At 39.3% G+C, this 19,122-nt stretch overlaps 1 protein-coding gene across 6 annotated transcripts in view; it reads left to right on the forward strand.

The window, feature by feature from the left end:
• Positions 1-19,122, forward strand: part of KIF13B (kinesin family member 13B) — a 178,716-nt gene that overhangs the window by 80,271 nt on the left and 79,323 nt on the right. For all 6 annotated transcript variants that reach the window (XM_075923255.1, XM_006135585.4, XM_025190999.2 and 3 more), the window contains 3 exons: positions 8,509-8,721; positions 13,883-13,993; positions 18,815-18,949. In XM_075923255.1, coding sequence (XP_075779370.1) covers positions 8,509-8,721; positions 13,883-13,993; positions 18,815-18,949 — 459 coding nt within the window. The remainder of the gene's footprint in view (positions 1-8,508; positions 8,722-13,882; positions 13,994-18,814; positions 18,950-19,122) is intronic.

The following is a 19,122-nucleotide window of genomic DNA, read 5'->3' on the forward strand; positions in this document are numbered from 1 at the left end:
ATGCTCATGTGAAATGAGCAATTTTGGAGTCTGTTTCTACATTGCAAATAAGTCTGATTTGAAGTTTACTGTTGTGAAAACAAACTCGATCTAGGAGACCTCATTGACATCTCAATGAATTAATTTTTCTCCAGCTGCCTCCATATATATATAGTGGTTATAAAGGGTTGGCAAGCTGCAGTTAACCAAAAGGACAGAAGCCTAGGCAGTGATGGGCAGTTTGACTTTAGGAAGATCCTGTTTTCTCCTGATCTTTGAATATGCTACCTCTCGGACAAAAGAACGTGTGATTGCTTTCATATATAAAGTCAGAAGCAAGTGCTTTCTTTATAATGAGATAGATTAGCCTTTCATGGTACAGATCCTGTGACTGACATGCAGATTGGCTAGGCTTTAAAGTAATTGTGTTAGAAGTGCAGACCCAATAGGTGCATTAAGACTTGCCTATCCTGTAATGCCTGTAATTTGTTTCTGTTTTTCCACATCAAAATTGTGATGCTCAAAACGTTTCTATCAGTCTTAGTTATGAATCTTGACAAGCTTGTATCTTTTCCTTCCTTACTTCGTGCTGTACTTCTTTGCTATCAAGAGGCAATTATGATATTCATTAGTAAAAAGAAAGAAGCTGGAAAAGAAACAAATTTCTTCAGCCATGCAGTCGCTTATGATGGCTCAATTACCCAGTGACGACTAATGCTAGAGCCTGTCCATTTTTGTAGAATGCACCCAGCCTGACAAGCTGCACATAATCTGTAGGTATCTCTTTAAACATAATATGACATGAATCCTCCATTCACGTAGTTTACTTGCAAGTATAAAAAAAAACAAACAGTTGACTGCAGGATATAGAGGTTTTCTTATAATGAAATAAACCAAAAACCCACCAATAGTTGAGTGTCAGTGCAATTCATTGCCTCTTGGAATAGATACAGCAGTGAACTACAAGATCAACCGATATAGCCCCTTTGTCCTATAAGTTTTGATTTTCCCAGTGATTACCTCAAACCATGCCACAATACTGTTTTATAATAGTTAACATTGGGGGACTCAGTTAATAAATATATACTACAGTGGTGATGCTGTATAAAAGCTTCAATAGCACAGCAGAATTGATCAATTTTATTTTTCTTATAACATGCTATATCGTCTGGTCACAATGCTGCCACACACAATACTTATTTATGCTAAAATACAGCCCTACATTTATATTCACTGTCTTGAAGCTTGTTGAAACAAATATCTTTTGCCGCTCTGCACTGTTGTAATCAACTATGCATGGTTGGTTTGTTTACTGCCATAAGGACACCTATGTATGGGTAACAGAATCCAAGGAAGCAGAAATGGAAACCTTTTCATAGGCTTTCCCATCTTGTTGTTTGAATTTTTATGCTGATTTTCTAAACATAATCCTGCACATAGATTGAGATTCATGGTTAGCATTTGCCCAATACATGGTAACAAAGATGACCATGGCATGCACAATAAAGTATTGCAGCTCAGAAACAGATTTTCGTTAGGCCTTCTTCCAAGCACTTCAATTTTTTTTGGCATGTTCATGCTCAGCCACATTAAAATCCTAGCAAATGCTTAATTAAAAAAAACCCCTCAGTAAAGTGAAACTCCGGGATGAAATTCTTAACCAATGCCTTGTGATAGGTCCTTTCATTGTATTTTAAATGAAGTTAAAACTGAAAATTCACCAATTAAAGATGTACAAAATTGTTTTTAAGATCTAAGCATTTGGAGAGTGTTATGCAGTGTGCTACTCCTTTTCAGTGTGGTGCAGGGAGAGAATGTATTCTAATGTTGGCTAGTAGGAATACTTGGGAATAATCTATTTTAAAAGAGTGGCTTTCAACCTATTTGTGGGCCCCTAGGTTAATGTTATTTATTCTGTGAATTTAATCATGTTGAGGATTGTTATGGAAAGCTTCAGTGCAATTTTCCTGAGTGAAATGATCAGACAAATAGTTTTAATGATGCCCAGTGGCAATGTTTGACCTACATTTCATGGATTACTTAAGATTAGAGCTCGTTGGGAATTTTCCATTAGAATGGTTTTCTGATAGGAAAATGACATTTCCACAATTGAAATTATCAATGGGGAAAATAGAAATGAAATTTTTCTTTCTGATTAGTTCCATGCAAATTGGAATATTTAGTTTTTTAACTGATCCCGATTATTGTATTTCTGACCATTTAACAAAATAGTAAACATTTCTCTATCAGGGCATTGCCTTCTGGGAATTGTAGTTCAAGTCCTCATCCTAGTATATAGGAGATGTAATCCTCCAGGAGCCTGGCCTATGAAGCAGTACAGATTTCCCTCTAGCTGTCATTCAATTTCAGGCCTAAAAGTGCAATCTGGAAAAACTGGAAGATAAGTTAAATGGGGACATCACCAAACATGCAGTGATGGTAGACCTATGCGGGGAATTTTTGGTCAGATTGTTCTCAGCTGTTTGTTTTGTTAATACCTATTGTAAATGGCTAATAATTTTTGGTAGAAAAAACCTCTGTAGAAATTCATTACCTTCACCCATTCAGTGAAGATGCATTGAGTTCATGGTAAATAAACTTATACCTTCAGCAATCCTTGAGTAAAATTCAGTATTTAGGAAAAAAGACTGGCATCTGCCTTTTTCAATAAATCAGCTGTATCCAAATGAGGGCACATCAGTTAAATCGGAATTTAGACCTGAAAGGAATTTTTAGGCTCAGTCTTCCTGAGTCTCTGCTGTTTAGCTCTGCTGTTACTTCACTTAGCTTGATGAAAGCTGGCTGTTGTAAAGATGTTGCGTAAAGAATAAATTGATTTTTTTTCTCCCATGTTCAGGCTATGCACAGAGAGAGAGTTGCAGGGACCACCCTTTCGTTATGTCTAGTCTACGTAGAATTTTCGAAAGAGGAAATGCAAATTCTGCTGGAATTTGCATATCTTCTTCCGATCTTACTTTCAAAAGGGGATCTCATGAAAGTAGTCTGGACGTGGTTTTATGGGGGGGAAAAAAACCCTTTTTCGAAAGAAAAAAAAAAAACGCTCTTCCTTAAAAATAAGGTTTAGCATTTTTTTCCTGAAAAAACTGTGTCCAGACTTCTTTCAATTTCAAAAGATCCTCTTTCGAAAGTGAGATTGGAAGAATTCTGTTGGAATTTGCATATCCTCTTTCGGGGAAAAAAAAGTAGTTTAGATGTGCCCATAATGTTTATTGAAAAGGGTGTAGAAGCTATTTCATATTTAGCTAGAAGCCATTCTGTATAACAAAAGCCATTTCAGTTTCTTGTGTCTGCACGAGGGAGTGAACTGGCCTTCACCGAGGTGGGGAGAGACCAAAGGGATGCGCTGTTGAAATGTGTTAATAAACTATTTTGAGCTGAAGCTCGAACTCCCTTTTAACCTGTTTCTTTCTCTACTAATAATAATTCCTCTTTGAAGTTCGCTTTGGTTTCTTGCCCTGACGTCAGACTTGTTTAGATAAGGGTATAAAATACTAGGATTAATTGTATTAGCCAGCCTTACTGGACCCGGCTTTGCTGAGACCACGTTTGGCTCACTTTGCTTTTATTGGCCAATAAAACTGTCTGTTTAGCCGCGTAAACTGAGTGAGGCGTTTGCTTCGACAAGGGCCTTCATGAAAACAATGTATGAATACCCAGGGATTGTGGGGAACAAGACCAAGGATAGTGGAAGATTCTGGAACATGTAATTGGATTAGAGCTAGTATCCTCCTCTATCTTCCCAAATCGTAGTTCTTGTCCATCAAGAAGAAAAGCCAGTGTATCAAGCTACTAGTTCCTCCCATCTGTAAGAGAAGCACTAACTTTTCCCATTTGTATCAGATTCTCGTGACTTCACTGAACAGAAATGTTCTGCAGAGTTTAGAGCAGGGCTACTCAATATTGGAAGCCCCGGGGGCCACAATGATACTTATAGCACCGAGGGCCGCAACTTAAGTGTGGTGGCATATACGTGCAAATATATATGCAATTAGCCTCTTTCACATTGACAGGCATAAATACAAAGATTAAGGCAAGACTACACAACACAGGCCCATTTAAGTCAGTTCTGTTGATATGAATAAAATACAATATTTACCTGATTTCCACCCATATGACAGCACTTTTAATGAGCAATGACAATCGAAGAATTTAACTACTAAAACGGATATCAACAGAAGACAATTATATTGACTATTTTTTTTTGTTTTGGCTGTGTGTTGAGCCCTGCGTAAATGCAAACTTCACCGTGGACCACAAACAAACAGGCCCTGGGCCGTCTGTGGCCCACGGGCCACGTGTTGAGTGGCTGTGGTTTAGTCTCCTTGAGTGTCTGCCTGGGAAACTGCAATAATTACAAATACTACATTTTCAAATTCACAATGAAAATTCAACTATCCCAAAGTAACAGCATTGCATTTCCTAATGTGCATATAAAAATTTAGTCTGTCAATTAATCACAGTTGATCCATGTGAACAACAGAAAACAGAAAAAGTAGATATAAAGAATAGTTGCCATTAACTGCAGTTTTAATTGCATTGTTAACATAGAATACCAATTTAAATGTATTTTAAATAAATTTGGATTTTTTCTAAAGTTTCAAATGTAACTAAATCAATATAACAGAATACAAAGAGTACTTTATATATGCACTGTAGTAAAGTTAAAATAAATATTTTTCAGTTCTCCACATAAAGGTCCACTCAGACAACATGTTTAGAAATGATTTGGAAAAACTGGTAAATAGTGAGTTGGCAAAATTTGCAGATGATATACAACTACCCAAGATAGTTAAGTCCAGTGTTCCCTATAAGCAGTGAACTTGTGTGGCTGTTCAGGAGAAATTCAAATGCTGCCCTGCTGATTAGCAGAGCGCCCATAGCTAGGTTTTATGTTTCTATTGGTGGTGCACATTCACACACACATCGGTGCACATAGCAAAATTTATTCGGCGCATGGATGGAAAAAATCTGCACATGGATAGAAAATATTGGCAGGAACATTGGTTGTCCCAAGCAGACTCTGAAGAGCTGCAAAAGGATCTCAGAATTGTGTGACTAGGCAACAAAGTAGTAGATGAAATTGAATGTTGATAAATGCAAAATAATGCACATTGGAAAACCTAATTCCACATATACATATAATATCATGGCATCTAAATCAGCTGTTACCACTCAAGAAAAATATCCTTGAGTCATTGTGGTTAGTTTTCTGAAAATATCCACTCACTGTGCAACAATAATCAAAAAAAGCAAACAATGTTAGGAATCATTGAAAAAGAGAGGTTATAAAACAGAAAATATCAAATTGCCTGTATATAAATCCATGATACTCTCACATCTTGAATACTGCAAGCAGATATGGTCACCACATCTCAGAAAAGATGTATTGGAATTGGAAAAGGATTAGAATAGGTCAACAAAATGATTAAGGTTATGGAGCAGTTTCTTTATGAGGAGAGATTAATAAGACTGGGACATCTCAGAGTGAAAAAGACAGCAGAAGGGGGATATGATAGAGATCTATAAAATCATGATGTGAGAGAGTAAATAAGGAAGCGGTTTTACTCCGTCTCATAACACAAGAACTAGGGAGCATCCAATGAAATTAATAGGCAGCAGGTTTAAAATAAACCAAAGGAAACATTTCACATAGCACAGAGTCAACACATGGAACTCTCTGCCAGAGAATGTTGTGAAGATCCAGATTATAGCAGGGTTAAAAAAAGAATTAAATAATTCATGGAGGATAAATCTAGCCACGGCTGGGCGGGGATGATGTCCCTAACCTCTCTTTGCCAGAAGCTGGGATGGGTGACAGGATGAATTACTTGATAATTCTCTGTTCTGTTCATTTCCTCCGAGTGCCTCTGGCATTGGCTACTGTCAGAAAAAACAATACTGGGTTAGATGGACCTTTTAGTCTGATCCATCCTTACGTTCTTATGTCTTGCTTCCTGTTCAGCCAATCACATTTACGGCAAACAATGTTTCCTGCTTCTTGTTTACAGTGTGACTTTTGAAAGTGAGAATAAACGCTCGCGTGGCACTTTTGTAGTCAGGGTTGCAAGGTATTTATGATCCAGATATACTAACCGTTCTTATGCTCTTCATGCTTTGACTTGTGAACTTCAAAGTTTAGCATTGTTTTGGTTTTGAGTGCTGTTATTTAAAAAAATTCTACGTTTGTAAATTGCACTTTCGTGATCGTGTATACTGTAGTTCTTGTATGAGGTGAATAAAGTGAAATTGATATTCTGTAATTGTTTAACAGTCTGATTAAAACTGTTAGTCACTTTTCAATCTTGTGATTAATTGCAATTATTTTCTTTAATCCTTACCAGCCCTAATTAAAATTTGTCAATTTAAATGGCAACCACCTTTTCAATTCCTATGACTTCAAATATTTCTCATCTGTGAATATTGAAGTGGATTACGTTGCACTAGCTAAGAAGAGGACGGTCAAGCTGATTTATGTCATGTTTATATCCAGTGTTTGTATTAAGCTAGAAGAAAGTCTTAGCAATTAAAATCAGCAAAATGGTCTCCGAATCCATTTAATAAGTGGCCCATAAACTGATTGTGCATAGTGTGGTATTACATGGCACTTAGTGTTGCAAGTGCCACGTTGGCTACATTTACACTGAGACAAGGGTTCTCAACCAGATTATCAAGACCATCCCCTCCTTCTCATCTTGCAAGATAAGAGAGGAGGCCCAATACGTAAGCAGGGGTCACCATATGGAATAGATGAACTACTGCACTGTTTTTTCCTTTTGGCTCACAGACTATGGATATATGACCTCAATTACTGTAGTTCCTAGGTGGGGTTATCTTTATGGCACCTTTTAAGTGATGTCCACTTTTTGAGAAATGCCTTAATTTTTCTTTTGGGGAAAGCTTTTCCTTTTTGGAAGATCTGTTTTTGTTGTGTATGAAACAGTTTAGATGCCATTCTGAGTGTAGCCAATTCAAGCTACAACTTGTATTTAAACAAACAAACCCTATAAAACTTTGTATGATAAATTAGTCCTCTTCAATCTGTTTTTTTAAACAGCCTCAAGCTATTTACCTTGTTGGACAAATATTCCATTCGGTATTTCTACAAACCCTTTATTGAACAAGTGTTTATTATTAGCCTGGTTTCCAGTTTGCTGATTAAAATGATGAACAGCAATATACTGTTTTCTTGCGGGTGTAACTTTTGTTGCAAATCTGTTATAACTGTCTGCTTCCGCAGGCTATGCGGTCTCATCATAGACACGCTTGTAAGAGGAGAAGACCCCATCAATGTGTTTAACTATAGAACACAGAGATACAGTCAGCAGAGGTCACAGGAATGGGTACATTGTATCATCTTCTGTGTCCCGTACGATATCCATTGGCTCAGAGATTATTTCCTGTGGATGCAGGAAGTGCTACTGCTGGCTTGAAGATCTGCCAGTGGTAGAAAGAAGTTTTGAAAGCTAGTAGAAAAGCTTTGAAAAGCTGCTGAATCAGCAGTTTTTGCTATATTGGCTATGCCTATTTTGGAGCTGGTTGCATTGTCTCTTAGGGTTTCTCTTCCCTTTCTCTCTCCCCTCAAAAGTGCAGTTATAGCCACTGCAACATGTTTCCTAAGTCTGGAGACCTCCACGAGAGCTTGGTGTTGAGAACTACTAATTAACCTACAAAAATATAGATTGAATGAGGCCCTACATTTATCTACAGTAGTCCCTGAAAATCCTCCCTGCCATCCAACTGCTATTGCAAGATGGCCAGATCCGTTAGAATTACTTTTAAAAAATCTACACTCAGTATTTGTGGAAGTTGCCGTTCTGTGTGTGAACATGGAATGACCCCCTAAACCAATAAAAGCACCTTGCCCTCTGATGGAACAGAGGCCACTCTTACCTGGAGATGAACTTGACAGCTCTGAGGAGTTGTCCTCTGTCTCACCCATAGAATAAACATGGCATAGGTAACATCAATGCAATTTTCCTTCATCCATGCTCAAGAGAGACTAGTAAGGGCCAAAAAAGTAGTTGAGACTCCATGATGCAGTCCTTGGCCAGTCTGTTTAGATGGACAATGATGATCTCAGCAGTTACAGGCCTGACTTTTCAGAGCCTTCAATGAGATTGTCTGTATCTACCTGGAAGATGGTGTGTGTCTGCCTTATGCTGTTGCTTGCTTCATTCTGTTTTAACATTGACATTCTGGACTAGTCAGAGAGGCTCATGACTTCCTGAAAGAAAATTTTCATAAGAGGCTTCTTTTCTTTCTTTCAGATGATATATGGGATAGGTACCAATAAGAGACCAGCAAACCAGTATACATAGGCCACCAAGTAGCCTTTGGGTGTAAACAGCTTTTAGTTACTATCTACATGGACTGGATTTGAACTGGTGGGCTTGAAGTAAAAGGCGCTTTCAATACAAGTCCCCTCCTGTATTCTTTGGTGCTTTTTTATTTTTCCGTTTATTTTTTAAAAGCCTGATCTCAATTTTTTTTCCCTTTGTCCTCTTCTAGGATAGCCTTGGTGGTAACAGCAAGACTGCCATGGTGGCAACAGTCAGCCCAGCAGCAGATAACTATGATGAGACCCTTTCCACGTTGAGGTACGCGGATCGGGCCAAGAACATAGTTAACCATGCCGTGGTGAATGAAGATCCTAATGCCCGCATCATCCGAGAACTCCGAGAGGAGGTGGAGAAGCTCCGAGAACAGCTCACCAAAGCCGAGGTACAATTTAAATAGGTGTTCATGGCTCCGGTGTGTATCCTGTTTTATATTGCTGCTGAGACGCTTTCTGAGTATTGTGTCTGGGCTTGAAGGTAAACATTGGTAAGGCAACACTACAATGGGGTCTATGGAGAAAATCCATGTTGTCTTTCTTCACCTCACTGGTTTTCCTCTGATTCATATGAGGCTGGTCAGTGTTAACTAGTGGTGTTGCCTGATCTAAGATTGGAGAAAGGCTGTTCTCAGTAGTGACAGATGGCAGAACAAGGAGCAATGTTCTCAAGTTGTGGTGGAAGGTCCAGGTTGGATATTAGGAAAAACTATTTCACTAGGAGAGTGGTGAAGCACTGGAATGGGTTACCTAGGGAAGTAGTGGAGTCTCCATCCCTAGAGGTGTTTAAGACTCGGCTTGACAAAGCCCTGACCAGGTTGATTCAGTTGGAATTGGTCCTGCTTAGAGCAGGGGGCTGGACTTGATGACCTTCTGAGGTCTCTTCCAGCTCTATGGTTCTATGATTCTATGCATTTCCACTTATCACCTTAAGGTTCACAGGTTCTTTGTCTCAAGATCAGGCCCAGTATTCAAGTATTCAAGCATTGTACACACAATGTTTGTGATTAATTTGTGCATCAAACTGAGGGTGTGTCTAGACTACAGGGTTTTGTTGACAAAAGTGGACTTTTGTCGACAAAACCATACCTGCGTCCACACTGTCTTTGAGTTATGTCGACATAACGTTGACAAAACTCAGCAGTTTTGTCGACGTATGTAAACCTCATTCTACGAGGAATAACGCCTTTTATCAACAGAGTTCTGTCGATAGGCATTATTGCATCTACACTGTCCTTTGCATCCACACTATTATGTCGACAAAGCGGCTTGCTTTGTCGACAGAACTGGATGTAGTCTAGACGCTCTTTGTCGACAGAAGCTTTGTCGACAGTATCTGTCAACAAAACTTCTGTCGACAAAACCCTGTAGTCTAGACATACCCTGAATGGGATCGTGGAGGAGCATGATCTAGTGGTTAGAGAACAAGGCTAGGGATTTAGGGTAGTTTTGGGCTCTGTTCTGAGAGGACGCTAAACAAGTTGCTGTGATTATGGCACTGGCCAAGTTATTTAATCTGTGTCTGTTTCTCATTCTGGAAAATTGAGATACTACTACTACCACCACCACCAGAGGGGTGTTATGGTGCTCAATGGTGGAGACTTTCAAAAGTGACTGGTGATTTTTTTTTTTTTTTTTTTTTGGTGCTTCAGGTTTGGGCTGTTTAAGTTGAGATTTTAATATGCTGAGCACCCCCCCCCCCCAAATTAATCTCTTTTAAAGTATCTCAAGTTAAACACCCCAAATCAGTACTCACTCTTGAGGACAAAAACAAACACCAACAAAAACACACACATGCCAAAATTTTCAAGTGCTTGGAGATCCTTGGAGTAGTATTGTGTGTTTATTTTATGATTTTTTTCCCTAGCCGGTTGCTTGATAGAAAGGAATAAGTGCCATCATAGTGGAAGCCAGCTCTCTAAAAGTAATATAGCATAAGTGATCAGTCCTTTTCTGTGTCTTAAATCTGACCCCCTACCACCACCTCAACGGAATTGATACAAAATACAAAAACGTTATACAGCTTGTAGCTGAACTCAGCATTGTGAAGATCTTCCTCTCCAGCTTATTGCATCTGTATGTGTCCTAATCATTTTCTTAGAAGTATATGTAAATGGTTATTTAAAAAAATGAACAAAATGTTTAGCGACATATGTACAGTCACAGAATTACATTCTAAAGTACACTTCTAAATTTAGAGCTTACACTGAAACTGAAAGGAAAAATACACTGTATCTCACTTACTCAAATAGCTGTAGCAGAACAATTATCTCTCACTTCCATTTTTTTACTGGACAAATAATTCCTCTGTTGATCTTTTTATTTTATCTATACTAGTTGAGTCAAGTTAACCTAACTCTTTTGGAACTCATTCCAAAATGTGGTACTGTGGTCACACTAAATCCACCAACATTTCTGTGCTGATCTTGGGAACTAAACAACCAGCTATTTCAGACTCACTCAGGATGCACCTGTTTTCCTATGTTCTAGTTTTCGTCTCGTGTATCTGAGATCTTTGTACTTTGTTCTTATGAATATATAATGTTGTCCCCTTGGTGTGCTCACAATATAAGGTTAATAATGGTTAGTGCTAATTTTATGTATCTCATGCAACCAAAAAATCCTCTCTGAAGTGTAGGCATTTTTGATCTCTCTACTAATGGAGAAGCAGAGATGGATGTTAAGTGATTTGCATAAGACCATATTAAATAACCAAAACAGGTATAGAACTTGAACATAAATTATTTCCAACTTTGTGCTTTGCCCACTAGATCCCATTGCCTTTGCTTAATCAATACTTTATTAGAATTAGGCTTATTAGACCTTTGTTGTAGAGACTGCAATGGCTTCCCTTTCATTCATGGGTACATCCCATGCTTTTGATTTTTGAGCAATGAATTCCTTATGATTTAGCCCCTAACTGCCCTTCCATGGGAAAAATCATTGAGAAAGTGCTGGCAGGCCAGCTCCAGTGCTTCTGACCACAAAATGGGCTTGTCTGTGGTTGATTTCTTCATGGCGATGGGAGGACTTCCTGTAATGTATTTAGAGTAGGGCAGATAAGCTATTCGAGGGTCTGTATTTGGAACTGCTAACTACTTTCTAAATCAAAAAACAGGGCTATGTAGCACTTTAAAGATTAACAAGGTGGTTTATTAGGTGATGAGCTTTCATGGGCCAGACCCACTTCCTCAAATCAAATAGAGGTCTGGCCCACGAAAACTCATCACCTAATACACCATCTTGTTAGTCTTTAAAGGGCTAAATAGTCCTGTTTTTTGTTTCAGCTAGACCGGACTAACATGGCTACATTTCTATCACTATTCTACTTTCTGAATGATATCCTTCCTGCCTTGTCCATCCACTGACTTTGATCTTTATCCACTCAGGTTTAGTACCCTTTCTCCTGATAATTTATGCATAGAGGTAGGGAGGTGGGTGACAGAACATCTTTCTCCCCCTCCCCCACCTTCCCTTCTCCTATTTATTTCGAGTTTCTTTATCCTCTAATCATAACTCTGGTCATCTGAAGAAGTGGGCTGTGCCCACAAAAGCTACATTTTAAAGGGAAACAAGAAGACCTTTTATAAATACATTAAAAGCAAGAGGAAGACCAAGGACAGGGTAGGCCCACTGCTTAGTGAGGAGGGAGAAGCAGTAACAGGAAACTTGGAAATGGCGGAGATGCTCAATGACTTCTTTGTTTCGGTCTTCACTGAGAAGTCTGGAGGTGTGCCTAATGTAGTGAATACAAGCAGAGAGAGGGTAAGTTTAGAAGATAGGATACACAAAGAACAAGTTAAAAATCACTTAGGAAAGTTAGATGTCAGCAAGTCACCAGGTCCTGATGAAATGCATCCCAGGATACTCAAGGAGCTGATAGAGGAGGTATCTGAGCCTTTAGCTATGATCTTTGAAAAATCATGGCAGACAGGGGAGATTCCAGAAGACTGGAAAAGGGCAAATATTGTGCCCATCTATAAAAAGGGGAATAAGAACAACCCAGGAAACTACAGACCGGTCAGTTTAACGTCTGTCCCAGGGAAGATAATGGAGCAGGTAATTAAGGAAATCATATGCAAACACTTGGAAGGTAATAAAGTGATAAGGAATAGCCAGCATGGGTTTGTGAAGAACAAGTCATGCCAAACTAATCTGATAGCTTTCTTTGATAGGATAAGTATCAGAGGGGTAGCCGTGTTAGTCTGAATCTGCAAAAGCGACGAGGAGTCCTATGGCACCTTATAGACTAACTGAAGTGTAGGAGCATAAGCTTTTGTGGGCAAAGACCCACTTCGTCAGATGCATGTAGTGGAAATTTCCAGAGGCAGGAATAAATATGCAGGCCAGGATCAGGCTGGAGATGACGAGGTGGATCCAATCAAGGAGGTGATCTGGAGGTGTGAATTCCAAGAGAGCAGAAGCTGCTTTTGTAGTTAGCAAGCCATTCACAGTCTTTGTTTAATCCAGAGTTGATTGTGTCAAACTTAAAGATGAACTGTAGCTCAGCAGTTTCTCTTTGAAGTCTGGTCCTGAAGTTTTTTTGCTGCAGGATGCAACAATCAGTTCCATACATACAAGATGGGAAGTGACTGTCTAGGAAGGAGCATGGCGGAAAGGGATCTAGGGGTCATAGTGGACCACAAGTTGAATATGAGTCAACAGTGTGATGCTGTTGCAAAAAAAGCAAATATGATTCTAGGTTGTATCAACAGGTGTGTTGTAAGCAAAACTCGTGAAGTCATTCTGCCGCTCTACTCTGCACTAGTTAGGCCTCAGCTGGAGTACTGTGTCCAGTTCTGGGCGCCACATTTCAAGAAAGATGTGGAGAAATTGGAAAGGGTACAGAGAAGAGCGACAAGAATGATTAAAGGTCTAGAGAACATGACCTATGAAGCCAGGCTTCATGAACTGGGCTTGTTTAGTTTGGAAAAAAGAAGATTAAGGGGGGACATGATAGCGGTTTTCAAATATCTAAAAGGGTGTCACAAGGAGGAAGGAGAAAATTTGTTCCTCTTGGTTTCTGAGGACAGGACAAGGAGTAATGGGCTTAAAGTGCAGCAAGGGAGGTTTAGATTGGACATTAGGAAAAAATTCCTAACTGTCAGGGTGGTCAAATATTGGAATAAATTGCCAAGGGAGGTGGTGAAATCTCCCTCTCTGGAGATATTTAAGAACAGGTTAGATAGACATCTGTCAGGGATGGTGTAGACGGAGCTTGGTCCTGCCTTGAGGGTGAGGGCTAGACTCGATGACCTCTCGAGGTCCATTCCAGTCCTATGATTCTATGTTTTGTTAGTCTATAAAGTGCTACCGGATCATTTGCTTGCTAGTTAAACTTGGTAGATTCATTTTATATATAGCAGTGCATGAGAGAAGTGGTAGTGGTGAGTGATTTGGTTAAAAGTATCAAGCGAGATTAACTCTTTCTGCGGTAGGAGCGGGGGTTAAGTTTCCTTTATTGACCTTTTGAGTTGATGTGCCTAATCTAGAGAGACAATCCTAGGTGTTACTATAAAGGAATTCAGTGTCTTGTTTTTCTCTTTTCAGGCTTTGAAATCACCAGAATTAAAGGAACAGTTGGTGGAGTCCGAGAAATTGATCCAGGAAATGACTGTCACCTGGGAAGAGAAATTAAGAAAAACGGAGGAGATAGCACAGGTTTGCTCTTTCTTTGATTTTGGCAGTTAAGAAGAAAATCTGATTACTTCCTTTGTTTATCTCTTTGTAATAGTTGTCAGGATATCCCTTCACATTTGTGGGTAAGTAGGTCAAGTGCATTGCCCTTTTAAAGGACTTCTGCTGAATTCCCCAGAGAGACAGTGACATCACATATTACTGTCCTGGGGACAATAATAAACATTCAGACTATGCAAATTGAGAGATTCTGTTTAAAAAAAAATTGTGCGTGGAGAGGATTAGAGGGATTTTACATCTTTCAGATAGCGAAATTGTTGACTGATTATGGAGTGTGAGTGCATTGAATACAGGGTTAGTTGCTGAATGCCTCAAAAAAACAAAGTTAAGGAGCATTCAGAATATTACCAAATAACTAAACTTGTCTTTTTTCCTTTTCGAAACTTTCAAAAAAAACCTGTATAGTGGATACCACTCTTATCCCTGAGGTTTAGAGCAGTGGTTCCCAACCATTTTGAGCATACAGACCCCTTTTCAATCTATTAAAATTTCATGCCCCCTGCCTTCCTGGGGGAGATAAAAAAAGAAAAGGGAAGAAAAAGTAAAGAAAAATAAAAGAAAATTAAGGAATGGGTCCAGCTCGGTGGGCCTGATCCTTATTTTTAAACTTTCCACGGACCACAGGTTGGGAACCAGAAGATTCAGCACGTAATAGCAGAGAATGAAGTTGAAAGGTTTTGTACCATTCACTACGGCATTTTCCATCCTTACCTAACAAATGTTAACGTAAGCACTTGTGCTGAGAAACCTATTGAAAGCTGATAGAGCTTATTAAATAGTGAGAAAATATAATCCTGTGATACAAAAAGTGCTTTCGTAGGCGACATCAGAAATGAGGTTAGCTTGTTGGCCTCAGACCTCTTGAAAGAAATGTTATTTACCTTCTTTTCTTTCTCCTTTGAAATTCTTAACCTGTTATAACATGTTTATAGAGCTGAGATCTTCGAGAGCCTTATAGATGCTGAAAAAAGTGACATGTTGGCAGTGAAATAATAAGTAGTGCTAGTGGAATGCTAACTTTAAATGGTTTAGTTATTAAGCTGTGTCAAGTGGAGTGATTTATTTTTTGTTTTGTGGCTTCTATCCAACCTGCATTTTAGAGGGGGAAAAAATGTAAAGGTGCAAAACCTCACTTCCATATCAAACCTTTTACCATCTAAGTTGGTTTGCTCATGACAAATACTCTCACTTTTGCTGCATCAGGTTTAAAATAGTAAAGTCTCAGGGTTGTGTTTTTCCCCCTAATACTATTTGAAAGCAAAACCGTGTTTTCAGCTACCATGATTCTTTTGTAAAACGGTGTGAGGGGTTTTTCAAAAAGTGCTAGCTTATTGGGTTCTTTAATACAAACTCTACATCTTCAGTTACTGTAATAGCTCTTCCATACGAGGAAGCATTAATAACCTAAATATACAATTCCAAGACCAGAGAAGATTCAGTGTGATAGAAGTGTCAGGAATCCACCTTGTCCTCCCCAGTAGGGTTGCCAGGTGTCCAGTCTTGACCTGGACAGTCCGGTATTTTCACCTCCTGTCCTGTGGTAAGATTCAGAAAATACCAGACACCTAAAATGTCCAGTATTTTCTGATTTTTTTTTGGTTTGTTTTTCCCCAGCCAAGAGGCGAAAATCCCAGGTGCTTACCTGATTCTGCAGGAGAGCTGTCTGGCCCGGAGCAGGGAGACAAAATGGTGGATGGCCACCTGTTAGGGCCAAAAAGCCTCAAAAGCGTTTCTTAAAGGGGCCACACTGTTTCTTTTTTCCTCAACAACTTTGGTGTCCCCCTTTTTTTTCCCCAGCAGAATTTTTTCCCCCACTGGCTTTTTTTGGAGGGTTGGGTGGGGTCTTCGATATAGTTGGTTAAACCATCTGGCAACCCTACTCCCCAGGTGCATGAGGAAAGGAAATATTCTAAATGCCCAATATTGGACTAGGGATGTAAAATTCAAGTTAATCATTTAAATGTTAACCAATTAAGCAGGATCTGGGTTGGGGACCATTCCAGCCCAGTTGGAGTAGTCCCCAGACCCACGCAGGCATGCTCCCCGCCTCACACTGGGTCTGAGGCTGCTGCTGGCTCCTGGCTTGCAACCGCTGCTGGCGCTGCCCTTGCCTGTAGGACACCAGAGCCTACCGTGGACAGAGGCTGCACTGAACAAGAGCAATCCCTCTCCATGGCAGGCTCCCTGTGGGGCTGGAGCAGCCCACTGCCTGTGGCAGGCGGGTTGTTGCTTCAGTCCCTACCAGTTAACTGACTTATCCTTTCACATCCCTAAATTGGGCACAAAAGCATGGTATTGAAAAGAAATGTAGTGAGATGTGGTGATGGTGAAAAAGGTTATTAAAACATTATGGAGAATTAAATAAATGGCTATTCTCCCAACAATTTAGAAGCATAAAATAGGGGAAGAACAAGTTAAAAAATTATTTAGGCAAGTTAGTTGTCTTCAAATCATCAGGGTCTGATACAATATATGGTTTAGAATACTCGAGGAGTTGACTGAGGAGATGGCTGAGCCACTAGCAATTATTTTAAAGTCAGGGAAGACTGGAGAGATTCCAGAAGATTAGAAAAGAGCAAAAATCTCTTAAAAGATGAATAAGAACAACCTGCAGAATTAAAGATCAGTCAGCTTTACTTCTGTGCCAGGAACGATAATGGAGCAAATAATTAAGGAATCCATCTACAAACATCTGGAAGAAATTATTTGAAGCCAACCTAATAGCTTTCTTTGACATGTTAACACACCTTGTGGGATGGGTGGTGGGGGGGGGGTGGCAGATGTGGTATATCTTGACTTTAGCAAGGCTTTTGATAACTGTCTTGCATGACCATCTCATAAATAAACTAGGGAAATGCAACCTAAATGCAGCTACTACAAGGTGGGTGCAAAACTGGTTGGAAAACCATTCCCAGAGAATAGTTATCAGTGGTTCAGAATCAAACTGCAACGTATCAAATGAGGATACTTTTTGTGTCTGGGTCTCTTCAATTTTTCATCAGTGATTTAGAAAATGGCAGCTAGTACACGCATAAAGTTTGCAGATGATACCAAGCTGGGAGGGCTTTCAAGTGCTTTGGAGGATAGGATTAAAATAAAAAATGATCTGGACAAACTGTAGAAATGGTCTAAAGTAAATAGGATGAAATTCAATAAGGGCAAAGGCAACATACTTCACTTAGGAAGGAACAATCAGTTATACACAATCAAAATAGGAAATGACTACTTAAGGAAGAGTGCTGCAGAAATGGGCATGGGTGTCATAGTGGCCCATGAGCTAAATATGAGTAACAGCATAACAATATTGCAAACAAGCAAACATCTTTCTGGGATATAATAGGAGTGTGGTAAGCAAGGCACTAGCTTCGACACTGATTAGGCCTTAAGTAGATTATTGTTTCTAGTTCTGGGTGCTGCATTTCTCCAGTTTTATTGGAAAAATAGATTTGTTTAGTCTGGAGAAGAAAAGACCGAGAAGGAACATAACGGTTTTCAAGTACATAAATGGTTGTTACAAGGAGGAGGAAGGAAAAATTGTCCTCAACCTGTGATGATCGGACAAAAAGTAATGGGCTTAAATTGCAGCAAGAGTGGTTTAGGCGGGATATTAGGAAAACCTTCCTAACTCTCAGGATAGTTAAGCTAAGGAACAAATTGCCTAGGGAGGTTGTGGAATCTCTGTCAGTGGAGATTTTTAAGGACAGGTTAGCCAAACACCTGTCTGGAATGGGCTAGACTTAGTCCAGACGTGAGTGCTAAGGACTAGACTAGATGACTTCATGAGATCCCTTCCAGTTCTATGATTGCTGTTTGCTGCAATGTTGACATTTTTTAGTTGTTGTTGTGTTTTTTTAAAATTTTTGGTATGATACAGGAACTCTGGCTCTTGTTTCGTTTTAGGAATCTTGCCTGCTTCCGACCAGGATTCAAATCTTTCATTGGCTTATGGGTCCTGCCTGTCATGATTTTTATAAACTTCTAGCATATCTTCCCTTAGTCTCCTCTTTTCTAAGCTGAAAAGTCTCAGTCTTTTTAATCTCTCTTCATATGGGACCCATTTCAAACCTCTAATTGTTGTTGCCCTTTTCTGAACCTTTTCCAATGCCAGTATATCTTTTTGGAGATGAGGCAACCACATCTGTACGCAGTATTCAAGATGTAGGCGTACCATAGATTTCTATAGCGGCAATAAGATATTCTCTGTTTTAGGGTACATCTACACTATTTTGAAATAGCTAGTGTTATTTTGAAATAACTTAGTCCGCGTCTACACAGCAGGCAGTTATTTCGAAATAATGTGTAAGTACTGTCAAGCTGGAGGACTTCTTACTCCGACTCCTGGAACCCTCATTACACGAGGAGTAAGGGAAGTGGGAGGAAGAGTGCTCTATTTCGAAATAAGTGCTATGTAGAAGCTCCCAATTTCAAAATAAGCTACGCAATTGACGTAGCTCAATTTATTTTGAGTTAAGCTCTGCCATGTAGACGCATCCTGTCTCTCAGTCCCTTTTTAAATGATTCCGAACATTCTGTTTGCTTTTTTTGACTGACTCTGCACATTGAGTGGATGTTTTCTGAAAACTATCCACAGTGACTCTGAGATCTCTCTTGAGTGGTTAACAGCAGGGCATTTAGGACTTAGGCTCCTAAGCAGCTATTTAGAAAAAATAACTATTCCAATTATGTTGTTTTGATTTCTTTTAACAGATAATGTGTGTTGTAATATATCTGTTTCCTAGGATAATCTGCATCTTAAAGCATTAATAGTGGAGGTTTCTCTTACAGGAGCGGCAGAAACAACTGGAGAGTCTTGGCATATCTCTTCAGTCTTCTGGAATCAAAGTTGGTGACAACAAGTGCTTCCTTGTTAATTTAAATGCAGATCCTGCTCTCAATGAACTTCTGGTGTACTACTTAAAGGTGAAATAACACTTTGTTTCAATGTGTTTAAGTGGATCATATAATACAGTGAAAATGCATGTGAATAGAAAGTTCTTTTTGAGGAACAGATGACAGAGGCATTGTTTAGTGTCCAGTGGTTAGCAAAAATAGCACAGATACGGGTTTTTTTTATTGCCAGTCATCTTTAACTG

This window comes from Pelodiscus sinensis, chromosome 3, assembly GCF_049634645.1.
Source record: "Pelodiscus sinensis isolate JC-2024 chromosome 3, ASM4963464v1, whole genome shotgun sequence".
Lineage (NCBI taxonomy): Eukaryota > Metazoa > Chordata > Testudines > Trionychidae > Pelodiscus > Pelodiscus sinensis.